This window comes from Topomyia yanbarensis, chromosome 1 (genome assembly GCF_030247195.1).
Source record: "Topomyia yanbarensis strain Yona2022 chromosome 1, ASM3024719v1, whole genome shotgun sequence".
Taxonomy (NCBI): Eukaryota; Metazoa; Arthropoda; class Insecta; order Diptera; family Culicidae; genus Topomyia; species Topomyia yanbarensis.
The window spans coordinates 39,541,188-39,565,975 of NC_080670.1; the positions used below are offsets into that span (position 1 = coordinate 39,541,188).

General features: G+C 41.5%; 1 protein-coding gene across 4 annotated transcripts in view; it reads right to left on the reverse strand.

The window, feature by feature from the left end:
- The window catches only part of LOC131677403 (myb-like protein A), a 444,108-nt gene that overhangs the window by 214,758 nt on the left and 204,562 nt on the right, over positions 1-24,788 (reverse strand). For 2 of the 4 annotated variants that reach the window (XM_058957208.1, XM_058957209.1), the window contains one exon: positions 13,757-14,042. The exons of the other annotated variants lie outside the window; for them this stretch is intronic. In XM_058957208.1, the coding sequence (XP_058813191.1) occupies positions 13,757-13,865 (109 nt within the window). In that variant the 5' untranslated portion in view covers positions 13,866-14,042. Of the gene's footprint in view, positions 1-13,756; positions 14,043-24,788 lie in introns of those variants that run through there. 4 annotated transcript variants of the gene reach the window in all.

Sequence of the window (24,788 nt, forward strand, 5' to 3'; positions counted from 1 at the left end):
TCTCGTCATGGATGACGAGGCTTATGTGAAAGTAGACTTACGACAGTTTCCTGGACTTCACTGCTGTTTATAAATTCGACGTCTCTGAGAAAGGTAGAAAGTAGAAGATGTCTGTTTGCCGAAAAAAAACTACATGATTTGGCAGGCAATTTGATCGTGTGGAAAGCGAAGCACACCGTTCGTGACAACCGGATCGGTCAATGGGCAGGTGTACTTTCAAAAACACATCAAAAAGCGTCTACTTCCAGATCACTCCATGAATGTGTAACGAAATTACATCTAATTTGACAAAATACCTTTTATTTCCATGTGTGGATAAACTTTGTACTGCATCGCAAAAATGTTTGTCCAACAACCGTGTTAAACTGATCTACTTCATTGGACGTAGAGCTAATTTCTTGCCGGGCTGTCGTATCTCATTGAATAGGGTACTTTGGGGGATGTACATGAAACGTCGATGGAGATATGTTAGGAAGGGATCTTTCGGTAGAATGATTGGATATTTAGCTTCAAATCGGATTGCTGATGCAGTCCCCATCCCGCATGTGGTATTACTTGTAACGTAAGGTACGGTATTCGTCTGTATTTGATGACGACGGAAGCTCTCGACCTGCAGTAGATCGTGGCTAGTCAACTACCCATAAACCTTCCGTGCACGAAACTTCCGCAGTGCTCGTTGTACGTATGCTGCTGCCCGCAGCAACCCATTCCAATTGGAAGATCTGCTAGCAGCAATCCATTTTAATTGGAAGAGCTGCTCACATTGATCAATAGATGCGGTAGTTTCCTGTGGTATAAAAACAGAGCACGAAGTTCTTCATCTGTAGCCAAAATCCGTATAAACAAGATCCTAGCATGCGTCAAAATTCGGCGTGATGGTGAACAAAGATAGCCTTTAAAAAGTCGTAATGTTGACGTAGTCGAGGAAACTGTCACACATACAAACGCTGGGGCAATTTTCGCCCTTATCTTACGAAAGGACTTTGATTTGTAACCATGTGCTTCTTGGCATGCCTTGACCATTCCGCCATCGGTCGGTACATAAACATTATAGAGGAATACCATCTGCTGCTTTGACGGATATCTGAATCATTTCCACACCTTGTGGCATCATCATGTACGTCTCATCTAGACATTAGTGCTGTTTAAGATTTGATCAACCGTGAACTGATAATAACGGCGGCTGCCGGATGTTATACCACCTTCAGCTAAATGTTGAACGTTAACGGATCTACGGAACGGAGACTTTTTCTGGATATTTTGGGTGTTGACTCAGCTACTGCAGTACTTCCAAAGAATATGATAAGATGTTTCTAACCTCGAAATCTCTCTACGCGTGCTTTATTTCACCGCTTCTTCAACGGTATCCACGCTGTCCAGGAAATCGTGGACGTGATGAGTATTGATGATGACTTCAACCGTTCTAGGATATATTGTGCGTTCTTTACGAACTGAGATGGGCAAGGAGAGCATGTCGCAACGAAGGTGGCTCTCACCTAGATCTGTGGCGATGCATCTTGGTGTTCACGGAACAGAAATCTGTGTAAGACAGGTTTGATGGAATATCTCGCAAATGACTCCATATCGTAAGGCAACCTTTTGGCGGAAACTTAACAAAACAGTAAACTCTGACCATGCGAAAAATGCATATGTTTTTCAGACAGCAAGTTTAGCAAAAAGTTGTTTAGATTCGGTGAAAGACCTTGCTGGTGCAGCTTCTCAGAAGAATTTTGATAGAAACTGAATCAAAAGCCCCCTTTATATCTAGGAAAACAGATGCCATCCGCTCCTTGCTAGCATAAGCCATTTGAATTTCTGTTGTGTATCTGACAGTAAACCATTTGCTTCAATCCAATTGTCGAGGCGAAACAAACATTCTCTCAAACAACTTTTGGATACAGGACAGCATTGCAATCGGTCGATACGAGTTGTGGTCGGAGGCTGGTTTTCCTGGTTTTTGGGATGGCGATGAGCTTTACTTGCCTCCAGTCATGAGGGACAATATTACTCTCAAGAAACGGTAGATCTTCTGTGCCGGGGCGAAATCCGGATAACCCTTTTTGGCAAAATTGAATATCCAACGGTTTGAAACGGCGCCGTTGATTGAGTGGTAAGCGTGACCGCCACTCATTTTAGTTGATCTGGGTTCAATCCCAATCGAGGTCGCTGAGATTTTTCTGAGGTGAAAAAATCTGTGCTCACGTCTTCCTTCGGAAGGGTAGTAAAGCCGTTGGTCCCCGGTCCATGGATCGATGGATGGATCGATATCTAGTCCAGATAGTGGGGTCATCTCTCTTGCGTCGATAAAGAAGATTTAAAATCCAACTTCTATACTTGCTAACAAATATCTCCTTCTCCCGTAATACTTGTGAAGTGCGTAGTAGAATATACGACTTCTAGAAAAAGCAAGTATCGGACTAACATTCCATCCCTTTCCTTCCTACGTTCGGGCCTGTCCGGCGCCGGTACTGATCAATAAAGCACTTTAAAATTACCAGAAGTTACACAATGAAGGATGATTCACTATTCCCAAGCATAATTATCTACTGATTCCCTGCGCAATTTCAGCTAGTCCAAATTGGTAACGGATTAGCAGCCAGGAGCTTGTCGCACAAGCTCAAGCTTAAATCGAATATCCAACGGTTTGAACATTCCACGCTCTCGTTAGTACTGTTTCGGCTTCGTAAGCGCCGGGACGTGCCCCAAAGAGTGCTCATCGATGTTTCTCTCGTTAGACAGTCAATGAACCGTGGAAGTTGAAATCACCTAAAACTATCCTCGGTGCGGGGGGGAGTTCCGCAATATCGCAAAGCCGTCGGTGGCTAACTGAGGCTCTAGGGGGGATGTAAGTGGAAGCAATGCAAAGATCTTTGCCTTTAATTCTGACAAGCGACAACTTCAATGCCTGGTGTCGAGGGGAGGACGATTCGAACGATTCCATTGAAATAACAGCACTTTTTAATCCCCAAAAGTACTCCTCCGTAAGAGTCTTCTCGATCCAAGCGAATAATGTTATAACCGTGGAAGTGTAGCTCTATTTCTGAAGTGAGCCATGTCTGGCATAGGGTAAATGCATCGCATTTCAAGTTATTTAGTAAGATTTAAAACAAAATCGATTTTCGGAATAATGCTCTGCAATTACACTGTAGAACAGTAATTAAATCCGTGACCTCGTTCGATGAATTAGCCATCGAAGGATATAATCGCTGAAAGGAGGGGCCATTTCGCAGTGAACTGCATCAAAAATGTTTTTACTACGGGGAGAGAGAAAGCTTATCAAGATGCTTCTAAGAGGGTCAGAAATATTTAGTGCTGTAAAAATACGGTCCACAATGTCAGAGAAATTTATTAAGCCAGCGCTGGTTTCTTTCTCTGGCTGAGATATGGGAACACTTGGAGCTTTTGATGTTCCTCGAAGTGCTGGGAACTCATTTTCTGGGCTCAGGTTCCTGAGACCGGGAGCGACTTGCTTCGGTTTTGCACCAGTACTTCCTTTATTAGTTATTTTGGGGGGGGCTATGAAGAGACACCTTCTGGCCTTTACGACAAAGCTTTTTCTATTGGTTCTAGATACAGCAGTAGATGTTCCCTCCTGGGGTTCATCACAGTCGCCTTCGTCAGTAGACAAGTTGGTATAGATGTTCGTAGAGGCCGGTAGCGTAGCTATCTTAAGCATTTTCGCAAAAAAAAAAATCTCCTCACGCTGCTTGTACGCGGGACATGCCGGGAGATCATGTGGACTTCCCCACAGTAGAGACACTTTTCGACATCCCTTCCATAGGAATCATCCGCATAATTCCCACCGCATTTCCCACAACGGGCCTTATTGCTACAGTGGGAGGCTGTGTGTCCCAATTGTTTGCAATTAGTACAGTTCATGACCCGCGGCACAAAGAGGCGAACAGGTAGACGAACCTTGTCAAAGAGGAGGTAGTTGGGTAGAGCAGTACCGGCGAAGGTCGCCTGATAACAGTTTCTTCCCGTCAACTGCGACTGACGCTGAATGCAAACGTTTGAACTCCAGTGTCTTCACTGGCTTAAGCATGGGGTCTTTGAAACAGCCAGTCCCATATCTCAGCAGGTCCTCGCAACTCAGACTCGAATCGGAAACGACCCCACAGACTTCAACCCTGTTAGCTGGAATATACACCCTGTACTCCTTCGTAAAAGGACCGTAGTCAGTAATATCATTTGCCTGATTTAAACTGTTTACAACCCCCCGAAGCTTATCAGGGCGAATTTTCGATATTTCTGTCACGGTCGAATAACCATCCGTCAGAACTCGAAAAATCTGCAACAGATTCAAACACTTTTTGTCTTTGGTTCGGAAGAAGATCACGAAGGGCCCGGTGGCCAAGCTTGGATATTCTTTAATCCGGGGAGCCGATGTTGTTTCGACGTCCATCTCACCTTCAGATGAACCGCCGTCAGGGGAAGTCATTTTTGCACGGGCCTATTGTCCAGTGCACGTTAGTAGGAGAACCGTAAACGTGAAATAATGCTTAACTTATGTATGTAACGGTATCAAAACGGCTTACTAGAAAAACACTGCTTCACTGGTCACTGGCGCCGGTCGGATAACGGTACTCAGAAACAGAAACACAAAAGAAGGGAAAAATACTGAAACCTCGACGAGGCGGACAGTGCGCAAGATTACCTTGAACGCGGATTAGCACTATTCTATGTCGCTACTGCACGGACTGGCAACAAAACATTTGTGTCTCGACCGAGCGCTCGAAAACGAATGAATTCTACATCTGTTTTGAGTGTCAAATGTTGTGGATTGGATATTTTTTTCCAAACCATAAATCATCTTAAATTTCTGGCCTCATTGTATTACGTAATAGATGGAGTCCGTGCTGATCCCGTACGGTTTCCATGACTTCACTGTATCCAACGAGTGACTTTTTATATAACGCTGAAATTTTGCTAAGTTCTCTGAATCGCATGAACAAGCACGCCACCGTTGTAGAAGACACTATAGCAGCTAATTGGCGACCGGTTTGTTTGAGGGACGTTTCGGATACCCATACTGAACGTCGGAAATGCGGACGTTTGACTGGTGTTTATCCCAAGACTAAACCCGTCCTAGTACGGAAACGAAGAAGTGACAGCCGCGTGACTTGGTACGTTCGCCTGTAGGACCGTTGCGTGGTGAGAAGTTCTACCAACCCTTGAGTTCGGTTTAAATGTTCAGGTCGGAACATTCTATTGTAGCTCGGATGCTAATGCGTCACGTCAGGGACTGATACCGATGCAGGATTCCCAGCCGTTGAAACACTTGCGGTTACGAAACAATACCACATGATGACGAATTTGTATTCTAAACTTCCCAAAAGGAAATTTTTTTGGGCGAATCCATTTGTTTGTGTATGAGGACAGGATAGACAGTAGTTTTTTAGTGTTACTCTTCGTCAGTAACTAACACCAACTTAATGCTAGTTAGATAAGTCTAAACTAGCACATCACTCGGTATCTTTTGTCGGGGTCAAAGTCGTTTTAAGATATTCCTACGCGATTGGGGTGGACCTACGCATCGCAACCGAGCGCCAGACTCCCGAAAATTGTTTAATATACGTCTCATCATCCATAAGGATGGATCCATGGAATTTACTCCGTATCTGGTCACACAGCACAGTTAATTAATAACCCGATACCTGAAGTGACTTTGCCAAACCCACATGATTCGAAATATACTTTATTCGCTTTATTCATGTCCAAAACCCCAGGAATTTGTGTATTGTTTGGTGCACTGACGTACTGCACTTGTCGGTCTTCTGTGCCTAAAAGTGTTTTTAATTGTGTGAAATACTTATCTTACTTCCGTTGAAATCGAAGATAATTGCTTCCCGAAGTTGTCTCCTGTACGGTGTTGTGTTTGTTTTGCAAAATTGTCGCAAGGAATTGAGTATTTTGTGCAATAATTTTGCTCAATTTGCGACATTGTTTACATTCCCGTGACGAGTGTGTAATTCCCCACAAAAATTGTACGCGCTCATTTTGCCACCTGCACGTGAACAGCGGAAAGTGTTCCCCACATTCCAATTTGGCGCATAGCGAGACGAGATCGAAAAAGCTGGCCATAGGGCGGGTTGAAAGCAACCATGAGTATGAGTTGCAAGTCATGCGATTCTCCCGTTAATGGGATTGAGAGAATTGCATGCCGAGGCCGCTGCGGATCGGTTTTCCACCGCACTTGTATTCCTGGTATCTCACAAAACTCAATTTCGTCTCGTTCCGAGTTGAGCTTCCGAGTGAGCTGAAGGATACTGCACTCAAAGCGTCCACTTGGCCCACCGGAGTATTCGTTCGTGAATTCAATTTCGACCAGCCAAAGCAGGATAGATTTCGTTAATGGGATACCGGGATGCTCCGCAGCTTGTATTATGGAAGCCCTCGATCCCCCCACCACAGTCCAGCTACTGCAGCCAACGTTCACCCGTCGTCCCGGTCCAATGAGGTATATATAGGTGTGGCAGTACACACGGTTTGCTAGTGTTGGCAACCAAAAATATGTTAACAATCCAGAATCACAACGGGTTGACGTCATAGCGGTCACACGATTCAATGGAAGCGGAACGACCGCTATGACGAAAGCAAATCGATTTATACTGTGATCACTCACACCACTCATGTAAGATTCATCTTACGAATACCAAAGTGCCATCTTCGCCAGACCTGTATATACGACATTGGTCCCGGTCCTGTGTGCGGGAGTGGAGAAAGGGTCTTCCAAACTTCCTACTGCGGCAAGTACCCATCCATTCAGAATAATTCAAGCGCTGAAATGTTCCCCGATTCCAGTTCTCCGTTAATTACGTCGTATAAGCACGAGATGCCGCTCCTTCTGCCAGCGAACCGCTGCTGTTTACGTGAGGTACCTAGTCCAGCTATGTTGCATACATCCCACGTCATCTCGTCTCTTCGGTCACCGGGACGCACACTTGCCGCCAGTCGTGAGGAAGCCCTTAGTCACCCCATCACAGTCGAGCCATTCCTGCCAGCGACCAGCAGCCGTCCCGGTCGTATGGTGGAATTGGGACGAGGGGTCTTCCGTAAACCTACCTCAGGCAAGTACAATGCATCTGTGAGCTCTTCCTTGCCTCAAAGCTCTTCGATTTCCAGCCTTGGTCAACGACGGGATAAGCTGCTGTTATACTACCAAAATGTTGGTGTTATCAACTCAATCGTCGAGCAATACCGCCTTGCAATATCCGATAAGAATTTTGACATCATTGTCTTCGTCGAAACGTGGTTGAACGATGACACGCTTTCCAGTCTGGTGTTCGGTACTGGATACGAAGTGTTTCGTTGCGACCGGAGCCCTAGCAATAGCCGAAAATCCACTGGAGGCGGCGTATTACCCAAGTAACAATTTAGCTGGATATTGGCTTAAACAGCTCTTGTTCAGCTTATTCTATCGGATCAAAGGCTTTTTCAGCTTTCGTTGTTTGTTGGGGAGTAGCGGTTAATACCAGTTTGAAGGCAAAAACTGTCGAGAATATTTCTTGGGCTTGCCTAGAGCAGGTTTGGACGATTATCGAGCTTGGCGACCGTAAGTTATACTTGTGTGCGTTTTATGTTCCAACCGACCGCGCTCGTGATATCGAATATGTTGAAGCACACTGCAGCTCACTTTTTACTATCCTCGAAGACGCGAACGCAGTTGATGAGATCATGGTACTAGGAGATTTTAATCTTCCTAGTATTTCATGGAAGTCTTCCCGCAACGGATTCCTTTATCCGGATTCGGACCATTCCGTACTCCACCCAGCTGCAGTGAGGCTACTTGACAGCTATAGCTCAGCCACGTTACTACAAATCAATTCCAGTGATCACTCACACCACTCATGTAAGATTCATCTTACGAATACCAAAGTGCCATCTTCGCCAGACCTGTATATACGACATTGGTCCCGGTCCTGTGTGCGGGAGTGGAGAAAGGGTCTTCCAAACTTCCTACTGCGGCAAGTACCCATCCATTCAGAATAATTCAAGCGCTGAAATGTTCCCCGATTCCAGTTCTCCGTTAATTACGTCGTATAAGCACGAGATGCCGCTCCTTCTGCCAGCGAACCGCTGCTGTTTACGTGAGGTACCTAGTCCAGCTATGTTGCATACATCCCACGTCATCTCGTCTCTTCGGTCACCGGGACGCACACTTGCCGCCAGTCGTGAGGAAGCCCTTAGTCACCCCATCACAGTCGAGCCATTCCTGCCAGCGACCAGCAGCCGTCCCGGTCGTATGGTGGAATTGGGACGAGGGGTCTTCCGTAAACCTACCTCAGGCAAGTACAATGCATCTGTGAGCTCTTCCTTGCCTCAAAGCTCTTCGATTTCCAGCCTTGGTCAACGACGGGATAAGCTGCTGTTATACTACCAAAATGTTGGTGTTATCAACTCAATCGTCGAGCAATACCGCCTTGCAATATCCGATAAGAATTTTGACATCATTGTCTTCGTCGAAACGTGGTTGAACGATGACACGCTTTCCAGTCTGGTGTTCGGTACTGGATACGAAGTGTTTCGTTGCGACCGGAGCCCTAGCAATAGCCGAAAATCCACTGGAGGCGGCGTATTACCCAAGTAACAATTTAGCTGGATATTGGCTTAAACAGCTCTTGTTCAGCTTATTCTATCGGATCAAAGGCTTTTTCAGCTTTCGTTGTTTGTTGGGGAGTAGCGGTTAATACCAGTTTGAAGGCAAAAACTGTCGAGAATATTTCTTGGGCTTGCCTAGAGCAGGTTTGGACGATTATCGAGCTTGGCGACCGTAAGTTATACTTGTGTGCGTTTTATGTTCCAACCGACCGCGCTCGTGATATCGAATATGTTGAAGCACACTGCAGCTCACTTTTTACTATCCTCGAAGACGCGAACGCAGTTGATGAGATCATGGTACTAGGAGATTTTAATCTTCCTAGTATTTCATGGAAGTCTTCCCGCAACGGATTCCTTTATCCGGATTCGGACCATTCCGTACTCCACCCAGCTGCAGTGAGGCTACTTGACAGCTATAGCTCAGCCACGTTACTACAAATCAATTCTATTGCCAATGAAAATAGCCGCCATCTCGATCTTTGTTTTGCCAGCGATCAGGTTTCCGCCACATCAATAGTGATGGCGCCCTCTCCTCTAGTAAAACCAGTGATGCATCATCCTCCATTGATCGCTACGATTGATACCACTGTGGTGCATGATTTCGATATTGCACCACGTTCTGTCACCTACGATTTCCGTAAAGCCGACCATCGCAAGATGTCGAATCCGCAGTCCAAACTTTTTCCAACGTTGTGGCGTACGTTATTGACAGGTACGTTCCGAAGAAAGTTCACCATCGACAAACCGGCCCTCCATGGCAAACGAGTACATTGCGACGGTTGAAGTCTATTAAGAGAGCTGCCCTGCGGAAGTTTACCAAGTATCGTACAATATCACTCAGAGACTATTACGTCAGTCTCAACCATGCGTACAAACGAGCCAGTCAAAACTGTTTCTATCGATATCAGCAAAATATTCAGCCTAATCTCAAGTCGCATCCTAAACGTTTCTGGAAATATGTAAACGAGCAGCGCAAGGAATCTGGACTGCCGTCGTCTATGACTTTCAATGGTAACACAGCTTCCACATCACGAGATATAAGTGCACTTTTCTCGGAAAAATTCGCGAACGTGTTCACAGATGAGGAATTAACTATTGAGCAAATCGAACTCGCTGCTAGCAGAGCTCCACTTGTGGGTCAAACTCTGAGTGCTATCGATGTCAACGCAACGATGATTACCAGAGCTTCCTCTCGACTTAAGTCATCCTTCAATCCGGGCCCCGACGGGTTCCCCTCCGCTTTTCTGATCAGGCACATTGAAGTTTTGGTTAATCCGCTTCTTCACATCTTTCGAACATCTATTGACAGAGGTATTTTTCGATCTTGCTGGAAATCAGCGAACATGTTCCCATGAATATCTCAAGGAAGTCACTTGGGACCGTTGATGTTTCTGATATACTTCAATGATGTTCATCTAATTTTGAAGACTCCACGATTATCGTTCGCAGATGACCTCAAGATTTTTCGCCTAATTCGTTCAATTGAAGATTGCAGAGTTCTCCAACAGCAGCTTCAAGTCCTTGCTGATTGGTGCAATACGAACCGCATGTATGTAAACCCGAAGAAGTGCTCGGTAATATCTTTTTCACGGAAGAAGGATTCGATTTATTTTAACTATCGTCTACTAGAGACAGAAATCGAACGTGTCAGTCACGTGAAGGATGTGGGAGTGATTCTGGATTCTCAACTTACGTTTAAACAACACGTATCCTATGCAGTAGGTAAAGCGTCTCGAGCACTGGGATGCATATTCAGGATAACCAAAAATTTTACGGATATTTATTGTCTCAAATCGCTGTACTGCTCTTTATCCCGATCAATTCTAGAATATTGCCCTGAAGTGTGGAGCCCGAACTATAATAATGGCGTTGAAAGAATTGAAAGTGTGCAGCGACGCTTTTTACGTTTTTTTCTCGCTCCGTAGATTGCCGTGGAGAGATCCTGTCCGACGTAGCTATGAAAACCGATGTCAACTGATTCAACTAGAGCCCCTACATGTTCGAAGGAATACCGCAAGAGCTTTGTTCATCGCTGACACTCTGCAAGGCCGTATAGATGCCCCAGCTATTTTGGAACAAATCAACATAAACGTCGCACCTCGAGCACTACGTAACAACAATATGTTCCGGTTGCCATTCCGACGCACAAATTATAATATGTATGGAGCCATCACTGGTCTGCAACGAATTTTCTACCAGGTAGCTTCAGCATTTGATTTCAACGTTTCTCGACATACTCTGCGTGTACGTTTCTCCAGATTGTTTAATCATTTCGTTAACAACACTTGACCTTTTTATTCTTTGTTTGTAATTATTGTATGATTATTGTTTTTATGTGCGACTTGAGTATTAGAAATAAGATTAGTATTTAGGCTAACATCATTGGGGCTTTGATATGAGTGTTGATGTATTAAACAACATAAACAAATAAACGGCGTCGATGGTTCAGTCGTAAGCGTGACCACCACTCATTCCAGTTGGCGTAGGTTCAATTCCAGCCGAGGTAGTTGAGATTTTTCTGAGGTGAAAAAATCTTTGGTCACGTCTTCCTTCGGAAGGGAAGTAAAGCCATTGGTCCTCTGTCCATGAGTTGATGGATCGATATCTAGTCCAGATAGAGTGGAGTCACCTCTCTGGCGTCGGTAAAGAAGAAGTAGAATCCAACTTTTATATTTACTAACAAATATCCTCCTTCCGTGATACTTGTGGAGTGCGCAGTAGTATATACGGCCTCCAGCAAAAGCAAGTATCGGGATAACACTTCTTCTTTTCCTTCCGCGATTTACGTTCGGACCTGGCCGAGTATTGATCAATAAACACTTTAGGATTACCAGGAGTTGCACATTAAAAAATGTTTCGCTACTTCCAAGCATAATTATCTACTTATTCCCAGCGCAACTTCAGCTAGTCCAGATCGATAACGAATTAGCAGCCAGGTGGTCGCACAGGCTCAAGCTACTATATTTATGTCCGAAACCCCAGGATTTCATCAATACGCCTTCATGACAATTATTGCACTTTGTCGGAAACAGAAAGACGTTCCTTGGAATGGATCAGAACTGTACAAACAGTGGTTTGGTCATTTTCAACTCCTAAGAGATCCTCGTACCCGCCATGTCAAATCGAGAAAATATCATATCATCTTTTAAATTTTGGCGCAGGGTTCAAAAGAAAAACATTCTGAATAAATTGCTGTCAAAAGAACTAATCGATTCTAAATTGACAAATGTTTAGTATATAGCGAATAGCGTAAATAAACAATTTTGTCATAGATCTTTAATATCACCTTCTAACTTCATTGCCAATAAGATCTTTAGCATCATCATCTAGTTTACTTACTTTCATTCCTTCCCTAAAACTTGCACACATTTTAACCCGTCGAGCGTCGATCAAAGTTGTGCCCAAGATAGGTACTTACAACTCCTTACACACCCCCTTAAATACTAGCCCACAATTTTTTCGCACATCAAGCCTATAAGGAACTCGTCCGTTCGTACAACTCGCCGTATGCCGCGCATAGTTCTTATGCAATATGCCGGTCTCCAAACTGCCACCGACACTTTCTTCGGTCGACCGATCGGCCAAAAGTTCATGGAACATTAATTTTTTCCGCAGTACCCTATACGCAATCCAGACTCTCTCACTCCCCGCACAAAGACGGTACAATAAACAATGGACCAACCAAATTGATTGGTCGCACTTGTTGAAGTTGTGTAATCGCGGACGGATGCGCCGCCACCCGAACCGTCCGGCCGGCAACCGCAACAACACCATTGCCGATGGCATCGTAATTATATAGCACAAAATAGCACCCAACAAGCCAACTGGAGACTGGATTTGGCATAAGTTGGTCAGTTGGCGATTTGGGTTTCTGTGATCAACGGGTGTAAATAGGTAGCCTGTGAACGACGCCGAGTAGTTTTGTGGGGGGTGGGGGGTCTGAGTTATGCAACCTCATGACCAAGTTCCCCAAATCTACGAAAACCGCAGGCGGTCAGTCGGTGGTGTTCCGTGCACGTGATTGAAGTGGGCTGTTTACTTCCGTCGTTTGCTTTGATCGATTGTTGCTTTCAACAATTCGGTGTGATGGGTTGATTATGCTTTGTCCGATATTTCACTTTTCTATGTTGATTTTTTTTTAAAGTGTACGAATCGTTTGAGATTGGATGAAGAATAAAAAATCACACTCGCTAACTTATATGTGTACGAAAGTCTTATTCAATTAAACAAATAAGTTTGTGGTAATCTAAAGAGCAGATGAGACTCCTGTAATCTCTTTGAAAGGAAATTCCGGACAAACCGTTACTCATCAATCACAGATGTTGGTAGTAAACAAAAGAGAAAAGTTTTCTCTTTCATTAACTGCTGCAAACTGTGTTTAGCCAGTAACGGTTTGTCCGGAATTTCCTTTCAAAGAGAATTTTGACAGTTGGCTTTTAAGCCGTAATCATATGTTTGTCGAGAAACGGTCTCACTTCCGGTGAAAATTTCAACGTGTCGACATGTTGGTGTTCACCGAGTGCTAGATAATTCGCTTTTTTCACCTTGATTGGGCGAATTACTCGTGCTGTGGTGGACCAATTTTGTGGCGCTGCGAGTTTATCGTCGGTTAGTCACAGAAAGTAAAGTCCATTGGACTATAAACGAAGATTAACTGGCAATATAGCGTTATATGCTGTGCCATTTTGGGCTTTGTTTCACAAACAAGCCAAACAGAAGTGAAGAAGAAGAAGAGAAACGGTCTGCACTGTTAAGTGGGTGGCTTAAGCACCATTCTCTAATCGACCCCATCGGATAGAGGTTTGACAATTCAAATTCTTCAAAGAAAGTTTCTGTGATAAAATATTATGACAGTTCTTACAGTTGTCGGTGGTTAGAATTAACCTAATAGCCTCAGTTCTAGATTCAAATAATTCTGTATTGTGCAGCAATAATGGTATAAATGGAACAGGTATATTACCTAAACGTATTCCTCACAATTTAACAAACAGTCGTTGTTTTTGTTTATCCAAAGCTTATCAACGCTTCCCGATACCCGCCCCGCTGGACACAGATCGATGGGAAGTAAACATCCTCCACAATTGTAAACAAAACAATATATTTGTTATCAATTCTACGCTCATTAAATCGACTATCAGTAAGTACGTCTTCTTACCTTCGAAATAATCTGGCTGCGCCGCCGTTCCATTTCCAGACCCCGCCCGGCGATACAGCTGATTCCGGTAATGCTCCACAGCATCGTGGAGCAGCAATTTGATCGTCATGCTGCAGCAGTACGTGAACTTCTACTACTCAGGTGAGATCTACGGCGGTTGCAGCCGTTCGCGGTTTCACTCATTTGAATGTGCTGAAAGCACACCACACGTCTGTCACACATTCACTATACCGACAGGTATATCTCACTGGATGTCCGTCAGTAACTAACGTCGGAGAGCCTCTTCCTGGCCGATGTCGACGGAATGGTGCGAAATGGTTTGTCGTTAGGGACCATCCACAAATGACGTAGCATTATATGGGGGAGGGAAGAGTTTTGTATTTTGTGATGATGTGTGACGACAGGGGGGTAGAAGGTCATGTCATGCTACGTAGCTTTTTTTAAAGGGGAATAGGGGTTGACCTAAAGTTACGACAACCTTACCCGTTTCATCTAACTTTTTTTTGCTGTGACAAGGGAGGGGGAGGGTTACCGTCAAGCTACGTAATTATCATGGGAGCTACGATGGGAGAGGGGGGGTGTTAAAAATCACTCAAAAAATGCTACGTCAGTTATGGATGATCCCTTAGGGTTGCACTACTTAGGAAGGGAATTTTAATAGAATCCGACTTTTCCACGATGGCAGTAAAGCTGTTGCAGGTTGGTGGTAGGCATGGAATAAATAACTAATTATCTGGGCGCAAGTAGTCTAGTTCGTAGAGTGGAGCCATAAACTTAACAATCGCGAGCTGCAGTCAATTAGAGTTCTGATTGTGATTTTGACTGAACCGAGAAGGATTACGATTTATAGGGAAAATAATGTGGTATGTAGGTACAGCACTCAATTTATTATTTGTTTGAGGCGAATCTGGAACTACCGAAAGATAGGCTATTTCCAATTTATCAGTACAGTAAGATTCCGTTTTTGGCATGCTCCCTTTTTGGCACACTCCGTTTTTGGCAACATTTTTGTTGGTCATAACAAGTCTTTTAGAAATGTGCAAAAGATATTTTTTGTATCAATTTATATCACATTTGACTTCATTTCCAAACATGGTAGTCATATTAACCCTCAAAGGCGCAAATCATTTTTTTTTTAATATTGTGAAAATTGTCTCATAGCTTCGATACATTACTGTGACAATTTTGAGATGTTTTTCGCAAAGTTGTTTTAAAACAGTGTTACATATTTAAGGGTTACCTATAATTTATACTATATGTGTTTTATTTAATCATTACAATAAGTGTAGAGATGCATTATTTATGTAGGGGAATGTGTTCGGATGTCGGAACACTTTTGTTTTTGGTTTACAACATTACTCCAATTAAACAATATATGGAAATAAGCGTACCAATAGAAAGCTAGAGGTTTTAGCTAACTTATCGGAGCATTTCCCACAAAAAAATGGGTACCGACAACCGATTTTAGTAACCTTTTTGAAAACTGATCAAAAGAAAACTTGTGGCGAACATTTCGGCGCCATTCAACGTTGAATCACAAAATAGAATAAATTCACATCGTTAATATTCAATGCGCATACTTTTTCGATAGATTTACTTCTTTCTGTAACACTAAGTAAATCATCAAAAAAACTTTTGAGTAGAGTTTCACTTGTTCAAAAAATATGTTGGTTGTAGAACAGAACATTCGAGTCTGCTTTAGCAATCGGCACAAAAAGATCGTGCTAATATATAACACAAATAATATTTAACAGAACGTCCATATCTGGTTTCTGTCAAAAGCTACACAGGGGTGCCGACAACCGACCAGTGCCGGCAACCGACGACTTTCCCCTATAATATGGACAAGTTGCAAGTGATTTTTACAACAAAAATGGTTTTCTTTAAACCTAAATATCTTCAAGCATTGCAGTTCGATTTACAATCTATCAATTCCATTTGAAAGATCAACGATGGGTTAGTTATGGAGAAGCAATAAATTTATTAATTTTTTTAAAGCTGTGTTTTTTTAACAGAATTGTTCAAAAATTTTCAGAAAAATATTGTTATTACGTATTCGTAGTAACAGCCCCAGGGGCGAAATCAACACTACCATTCAGTGAATTGTTCAAGTTTTGACGTTCAGTGGGCCGAAGAAAAGCGATTCGAATTAAATGCTATTTTACATATTCGTAATGAGAGGAATTGCACTCCTGAAGTGCGCGAAGATTGTGAGAATTCTACAGAACGGCACAGTGGGCAGAATGCTACTTTCGACGCTCAAATCCTCTAGCGCCCTGGGTATGTATCCAGAAGGATTTATGTCTTCGGAAAAGTATCTTGGATGAAAATGAGCATTATTTTGACAACTGACTGATAAACGTTTCTTGCACAGCCTAAGGAAGCACAGCCTTATGACTAAGCTACAATTCGGAAAACTGCAAAAAGGACTAGGCACAGCAGTGATTTAAATAAGATTACTTTATAAATTACTTGATAAATTTATTCTCAGTTCGAAATATTTGCATATATTTTAGTTTACTCAAAAATTCTCTAGCGAAGTAGGAACTATTTAACTTGAATTATATTTTTTCCCTCATTTCATTTGTCAGCAAAAGGCCCACCTTGCCCCACTTTTTTCTCTTCGTGGTTATAAAGTTAAAGGTTTTTACTAGTCACAAACAAAATTCCAGCTGCCGCCATCTGCTGCTTCGTGGGTTATTACAAATTTTGTGGAACATATTTTTTTTAATATTTTTGATGAAAACACCCTTAAAATGTCATGATAACATTTATCACGCTTTTAAGCATTTTTATTATTGTATATTTTCCAAGGTTTAGGAATAAAACATTTATTTCTAGATATATTTTTCATAAACAAATGTTAAAATTCATTTTCTCGAGTATTTTTTTAAATGTCATGTAGCGCCATCTACATAGGTTATAAAGTATAAATGTCTTCAGTACATGTGTTAGAAATATCAAAACAAACAACTTTGCCGAAGAAAGTTTTTTGATAGAACACCTCTGTCAAAAGATAGAACTGATCTAGATCAGTTTCTACTTATCTAGATTAAAACCAAAGTTGTCAAAATAATGATCATTTCCATCTAAGATGCTTTGCTAAAGACACTAATCCTCCAGAATATATACCCAGGGCGGTAGAGGTTTTGAGCGTCGAAAGCTTGCCCCACTGTAGGACGTCTGAATTTGATAAAATCATGAATAAAATTGAATCTATTTTTTCTTTCATCTCATTTCATTTCACATATGATTAAAAATCCTCGAAACATTTTTGAAGTCGTAAATTGAAAATCCAAACTTTAAAAATAAGGTTCCATTTTTGGCACGGTTCCGGTTTTGGAAACAGAAAAAAATAAAATTGTTTCCAAAAACGGAATCCTACTGTACTTATACGGTTGGAGTATTAGGGGATTTTTCAGCCGTTTATCAAGATTCAAGTTAATTTTCCAGTCGACCTTTTCCGTCGGACTAAACACTTTTATGTTCTTGTTTTTATTAGTGGGGGTTTTCAGTTATTGTTATGTTTTTATAGATTTTTTTTTCAAAGTGTTGGAAGACAACAATGTTGCCTTCGTTAGTAGTCCGTCTTGTCGTATACTAGTAGAAAACCGACGAGCAGCAACTTGAACTTCAACCTCACGGTGGTCGCGCTAAATTTTATAGCACGAGCGGTTGCCCCGAGAATAGAATACACATGTGTATTTTGGAACCTTTTATATACATTTTTAGTACTTATGGATTGCATGTTAGGAATGTGACTGCCCAGCAAACCATCAATCGGATAACAATATAGAAAAAGGCTCATAATGATGTCTACAAAGAGTCAAAATCGTTACAACCGTCGAATTTAGTCTGCAGAAATTGATTTGTAATCGCGTATTATTAGAAATAGGATTTAAATATGATATTTCATTCAGAATCGCATTGATGTACTCATCAAATCATGTTCGATCGGAGATCGTATTTTTGCTCACATTTGATCTTATTTAACTTCGATCAACGTCGGATTAACAACTAAATATGGTCATAGTGATCGTTCCTATATGTGAGAATAGTCAGTAAGCAACATAAACATATGTACGACTTCGATATACATCACAATGACTTCAAAAAGTTATATACGACTTAATATATCACAACATACAACTAAACCGATTTCGCGAAATTACTTATGACTTACCTTACCATATCTTTGAAATGTGATTACATTGCATATATGGCGAATGTTTCTCTACTTGATGATAAGATAGGATTACGAAATACGAAATATTGTCACGCTAATAATAATTAAAATAGTTCTCTGTAGTAAGTTCTGTTATACAATCCAAGTGTCGCAAGTTCGTACCCCATATTAATGTGAGAAGAAAATCTCTATGGGTTGGGTTTGACTGGCAATCGATTCACCACAATGCAGCAATGATTTTTTTCTCCCCAATCCCTGGTTTTTACGTATTTTGTTAGAATGGAGATGATTGATGTGCCCAATTATTGTTTTCTATCTTCTTTACCGACGAATCGGAGTTCCGGAATCGTATACTAGTTATAGATATCGTACATGATCTGAGATTGTTTCACATAAACAATCGTAAATACGTTCTCTAGAGTCGCTTTCGTATTGGAAATTATCGCGCCTAACGTGTATATTATCGTTAGAAATCGTCAATTTCAATAGCTATGTATGTATATCGTCTCCAGTTTGGTACGCACCGATTTTGTGCGTTTTTTTAGTGGGATATAAACACGTCTTATTCAGTTGCAACTTGGATATACCATCAAAAAGGCTGGCTGGATGACTGTGAATGGTTTAGATCACTAAAAGAATTTTCGCTCCTTCATGTTAATACAAGTTGAATGAGCTTCGAGAAACATTTTTTTTTAAATTTTTGCGTAAGCTGCCCAGAATATAAATTTAAGCCATTATACAAATATTCCAGCTTTGCAGTCTTTCTAAAAGTTCATAACTACAAAGGTGCTATGTGAATCTTTTCCTTTTTAAATTCGTTTATTTGACATGATGTCTGCTTAACGGACCCGTGCGTCTTTCGTATATTTACTTAGGGGGTGTCCGTCAGATCAGGTAATATGAAATTCACTTTTGAGCGTGGAGTACTTCTTTTGCAGCGCAGAAACATTTGCTGTCTATTATATTTTGGGGGTCATTCACACTACCGGGCCATAAATCACAACAATAGATATACCTTAGAATCAATTTATCCATGTATCTGCCGTAAAGGATACCTCTTCTCCGTATCCCCATATGAAGTTACGCCTAAATCGTTAAATTTGGGTCAACGATGTCTTCGAAGGGATTTGTGGACATTACAAGTCCTTTCATGTGATGTTATGACTTTAATGATGAATCTCCCTAAAAGTGGGGTATATTTACCAACTATCTTACAAGTATATTAAGATTATGTCTACGGGAAAGTCGCAGAGCAAACCTTTCTAACAACTTTGCTGAAGACGCAAAGCCTTTACCTTCAATATCTTCAACATGTTGATTGTGAATGGTCCCTTAAAAGCTAATTCATTAATATTGTATGTATATCATCCTGACAAGTTGGATATGTTCCGTAAAAGGTTTGAATTGTCAAAATGGACAACTTTCAACATTTTAATTATTGTTTTGCGAAGTTATTCTGCAATTTGTGAAAAATATAATGCATCAAATAGTGATTGATAGCTTACGTTGAAACGGCTGAGGTAACGTCAATAGTGTTTTCGGAATACTTATCAAAAATACCAAGACCTATCATTTGCTACTATGATTTTAGTGATTGATCCACCTAAAAGAGAGATTTTCAATCAATTTTTTGTGAAAGAAATGAGATGACGTCTTTGGCACAGTACTAGACATTGCTTTCGGGAATATCTTTACCGAACACACTTAGTTTCTTCTTTAAATGCTTTAACAGTCATAGTTCGATGTGTGGATGTGTGTGGATGACCCCCAAAACGAATCCAATGGATTAATATCTCTGGGCCATTTTGGAGAGCAACGTCCGAAGTAAAACATACCCTAGCCTTGAGACGCTGAAAAAAGCCATTGTCCGTGAGTGGGCCGAAATAGCGACAAGTCACATTCGGGCAGCTTGTTATTCGTTTTTTGGTCGTCTCATATTCTGTACTTTGAAGTAAATAAAAATAATTTTCCAAGTCGAATTTATGCCCTTTCTAATTGATTACACTTCGAGTGCCGGATCCCGTTATTAGAGATTTTTGTTCTTCAGTAAGAATGTTCGCAAAAATAAGATATTTAACATTTCTGAAGACTTTATCTTATTTCTGATATTTAAAAAAAAAAAAAAGGTAGCAAATATCTCACTTCAAGGAAGATTAAGCATTATAACTATATCATTAATATAAAGGTATCATCATAAAACATCCTAGAAGACATCATTGCTGTACGCTTTAGCGTTTTCAGGTGAATTATTTTCGCATGTTTTTGGCGAAAAAAACGACTGCGCACCGTCATGAAAAGTTCACCATCTTGAATTGTGTTTATTTGAAGGCAGATCATGCGCCTCAATTGAATTATCTTTACAATACAAGGGGAATTATTTCATGTTGTTACGGGAAATTGTTTTAAGGTGTTTAATCCTGCGACATAATTTAAATGATGGAATTAAATAGTATGAACTTTAGCTACAGTTACTCTTTCAGTAAGCTTCTCGTATAGATGGTCTAATTTTGCAACAACAGAAATGCACAACGGCCGTACCCAACGCCTCAAAGAAAACTCTCCACTTTCAGTGAAAGTCATCTCGATCGATACAAGTTTACTGTCGTAACGACAATTGCTTTGTACTGTAAAAGAACGAGAATAACAGTACTTAGATTTTTTAGCCCAGTGCACAAGCATTTGGAGTGGATCGTCAACTGTACATTAATTCCGTTTACAGAGCGGATCTGAATGATGTGGCGGGAATTTACACTTTACTTTTCAAATTAGCAGTGTCCTATTGTCAAGTGTCAATGGCGATCTTTGCTAGTATGTATAACGAAGCTTCTACGAGTTAACGCACGCTGCCTGATCGCGCAGATGTATTTCAATTTTATCATCTTCTATATATACGAGAACTTTGGTCTTAATGTAGTCAGATTCAATGTCGTACAGCACTAAAACAGTTTTGTCTCAGCTAAACTATTTAACGTTGTCAGCGTAACATTACGCGTATGATGGAGCTGTAGATGGGACACTTCCGTTAGTTATGCGCAACCTTCGTCTTTATTAACTGTTCTTTCTGCCACACTATGCAAATTTGCCGAAAAAAAATTGTCCTTATAAATTACATCAGTTTTCCTTTGACCTTGGGCTTGAGCTTGCGCGACCATCTCTGGCTGCTACTGAGTTATCGATCTGGACTAGCTAAAGTTGCACAGGGAATAAGTAGATAATTATGCTTGGTAGTAGCGAAACATTTTTCAATGTGCAACTCCTGGTAATCCTAAAGTATTTATTGATCAATATCGGCACCGGCCAGGCCCTAACGTAGCTCGCGGAAGGAAAGGGAAGGAATGGTTAGTCCGGTATTGGCTTTTGCTAGAGGCCGTATATACTTCTGCGCATACCACAAGTATCACGGGAGGAGGATATTTGTTAGTAAGTATAGAAGTTGTACGTCTTCTTTACCGACGCTAGAGAGGTGACTCCACTCTATCTGGACTAGATATCGATCCATCAACTCATGGACCGAGGATCAACGGCTTTAGTTCACTTCCGAAGGAAGACGTGACCAAAGATTTTTTCACCTCAGAAAAATCTCAACGACCTCGGCTGGAGTTGAACCCAGGCCAACTGGAATGAGTGACGGTCACGCTCAACACTCAACCACCTCAAAATTAACGAAATAAATTATTTTTCGCAGTTCTAGATCACTGTGCATCAGTATGTTTCGTTAAAACGCAACAGCAATCTAGGTGTTGAAAGAAGTCCAGCGAGGAACCGGAGTTTTATCGCATCCGCTTGAAAAAAAAACGGATTTGCTGTTGCGGAAAGAGATAGTTAAACATGCCCTTTCAGAGTTTATCAAGTACACCAGCTCGAAATAACTCCTGCTGTTCATCGGCCCACTAACATTTATAGGACCTTTTCAGGGCCACCAATCCAGTCCGTTAGGACTTCAATTGTTGCCGACAAGATTTGACAATTCAAGTTTGTTAAAAACCTCAATCTGTTCTTTTTCCCAAAACTTTGTAATATACACCATAAAGGTGATACATTCTGACGAGGTACATACCACCATTCGTTTGCCAAAGATGATGCATCCAATTCAGTATGTAAACAAGTTACAAATCAACAATTTTGTTAATACCCGGTAAAAAAAAATCCACAACAAAAAGTTTACAAACGCGTAATTTAAGTCAGTGTATTCTCTGCTAGATTGAGATATGTTTTATCGATTTGATAACCCGTGAACGAAAGCTATTGTCAGCTGGTTGACTGATTGGATCATTCGTTATGGATGGGTACCGAACCGGGTAGCTATATCAGTTCTAATCGATGTCAATCGTTTTGCTACTCACAACGCATTGAATGCACCCCCGTCATAGCGATACGGCGACTTTGACGCGATAAGGATGACCGGACAACAATTGAAGTGTATACAGAGTTATAAGATATAAGCGAACGTTATCGGCTATTCGCTGTGGAGCGGCCTGGGGGCGGTGTTCCGAAAAGGAGTGGCAATCGAAAAGCATTTTTTATACTATTTCTTTAACTACTTAAATTATAATCATTCAAATAAGTTTTCCGTTTATCACAATTCGTACTTGCTTTGAAATTTAACACAAGATTGTTAATCTGAAAAGATGTCCTTTTATTCACGAATTTCATACGACAAAAACTATATTTCGTCTTATACCAACGTTTCGGAGGTCTATATATCCATCTTCAGGCCAAAAACGATGGCAGCATTATCTTAGTCACTTTATTTGGGACATTCAAACGGGAAACTCTACACGAAAATCTACTACAGCATTGCTTATTGCTTGTGATGTGCGTCTTCCCTGAAGATGAAGACGTAGACCTTGGAAACGTTGGTATTAGACGAAATATAGTTATTGTCATATAAAACTCGTGACCAAAGCGCCATCTTTTCATATTAAAAACAATGTGCTGTCCTGCCTACCGTCGCACAGGATTATTGTAATTTTCAGCACAACGGGAAATAATTACACTGAAATTTTCACGCCATTTTCCCTGCTAAAATTATTAAACTGGGCCCGTATATTGCCATGCCATCTATTAACAAGAAAGGAAAAAGGCAAGGGAGGAATTGCATACTAAAACTAAACTACATCTAAAAGCTGGTCAAATTCTAGATGTAAGTCCTGTAACACTAAAGTGTTAACCGTCGCATCGTACAAATTTTCAAACTTCGTCCCACCGAGCCGTAGAACACAGCTAATAAATTTAATGGCAGAACACGCGCGGGAACTTAATCACAACTACCCCTGCTACAGTGCTCAATCATCGAACCGACAGGCGCATCCATGTACCTACCACGTAATTAAAGTCGCCAGCCACACGACCAGCTGGATTCCTAAACCAAGAGTCAAGCTCCGGTCCGATTGATTAACAGCTGGATTAGTGTGTACACATAATAATCACTGTTGCCGCAAAATGTGCACTTTCTATAGGAAACAATCCACGACATGAGCTTTGAATGAGCAAATCTTCAAGGCACGTGTGTTTGTTCTCATTCGTCACACAGATGGTGATTTATCGAACCGCGTGTATCGGACCAGAACCCAATACAGAATGACGATTTTCGCAACACCCCTTACTAACGGTTTTGTTGTATAATCAGTCAACTTTGTAAGAGGTGACCCAAATATCCCGGTGAGGTGGAGTGTAATGCAAACAGGACATAATAAAATTAATTGGAACATAAATAACATACGAAGCAAAAAAAAACAATCACCACAGTCAGCTGAGACTGGTCAAGTTCTGTAACCCGCAACTTCCTCAAACCTCAAACAACTTGATCGAAGAAAAGTCAAAGTTGCACTTGTTGGAACAGTTCAAGGCCTGCCGACATACCGACACACAACCAGCCGGCCGCAGTACCAAACCGAAAGAGAGGGCACACAGTTCCTGCAATGCGCCTGCTGTGCCCTGTTATTGGCGCATCGAATTGATACAATAGCCACTGGGGGTCACTTTATTCGATGGCAATTTATTGGTTGCGGTCCCTGGACCGATTTGCACCTCGCGGTTTGCCAGAGCGAGCTGTGTGAGCTGATTCGTTCGCTGGCTGGCTGGAGAAGCGAGCATGAAATTAACTTAAATTGGCACTTCTCGATTGTCGCGGTCCGGTGTCTTCCCGTCCCCTCTGTCGGTCTGTGCGAAGGAGGAGACGGTCAGCAGGAAGTGGACGGTGATATATAGAGTTCAAGATCGTGTTTATCGGTGAAACTGATCGAAAAGATTGCGGGCAATGGACTGGCTGATGTTGGTTTAAGTGAGTGGTTTCAACTCGAGTTAACATTCTTCGAGGGGCGATTTCAATTTGTAATGTGAATAGGTACATCCTACAGTAATCGAGGACAGAGGAGAGTTGGCTTTGGTACTTTGTGCACAGTCTTTCGTTTCGGATTGGCTGTACAATGATGTAGAAATGTTAGGAGAATTGTGGGTAAGACGTAAATTCTAGCAGTCAAACGTGGAGATTGTGACTGATGATTGGAACTGATTGTATAGCTCTCTTTATGACGAGAGCAAAAACGATATTAGAAAATACATCATTTACTTCAACTCTAAATCGGACCCCAGAACGTTATTTTTTACCTCGAATTGAACATATATATTAAGAAGAACCACAATCTATTCAAAACATCCATTAGAAAGAGTAAATTGTAATATTTTGTGTTGTGATCATCATTTCCGAAACATGTCCGTCTTACCCCCATCATATGTCCGTTTCACCCGCAGTCTGGAAAAAGTGCAAATATTTCATCGTTTCCTAATTCTTTAAAAAATGGTACCTATTGATTTTTGTAACATAATCCCTCTGGACACTCGAAA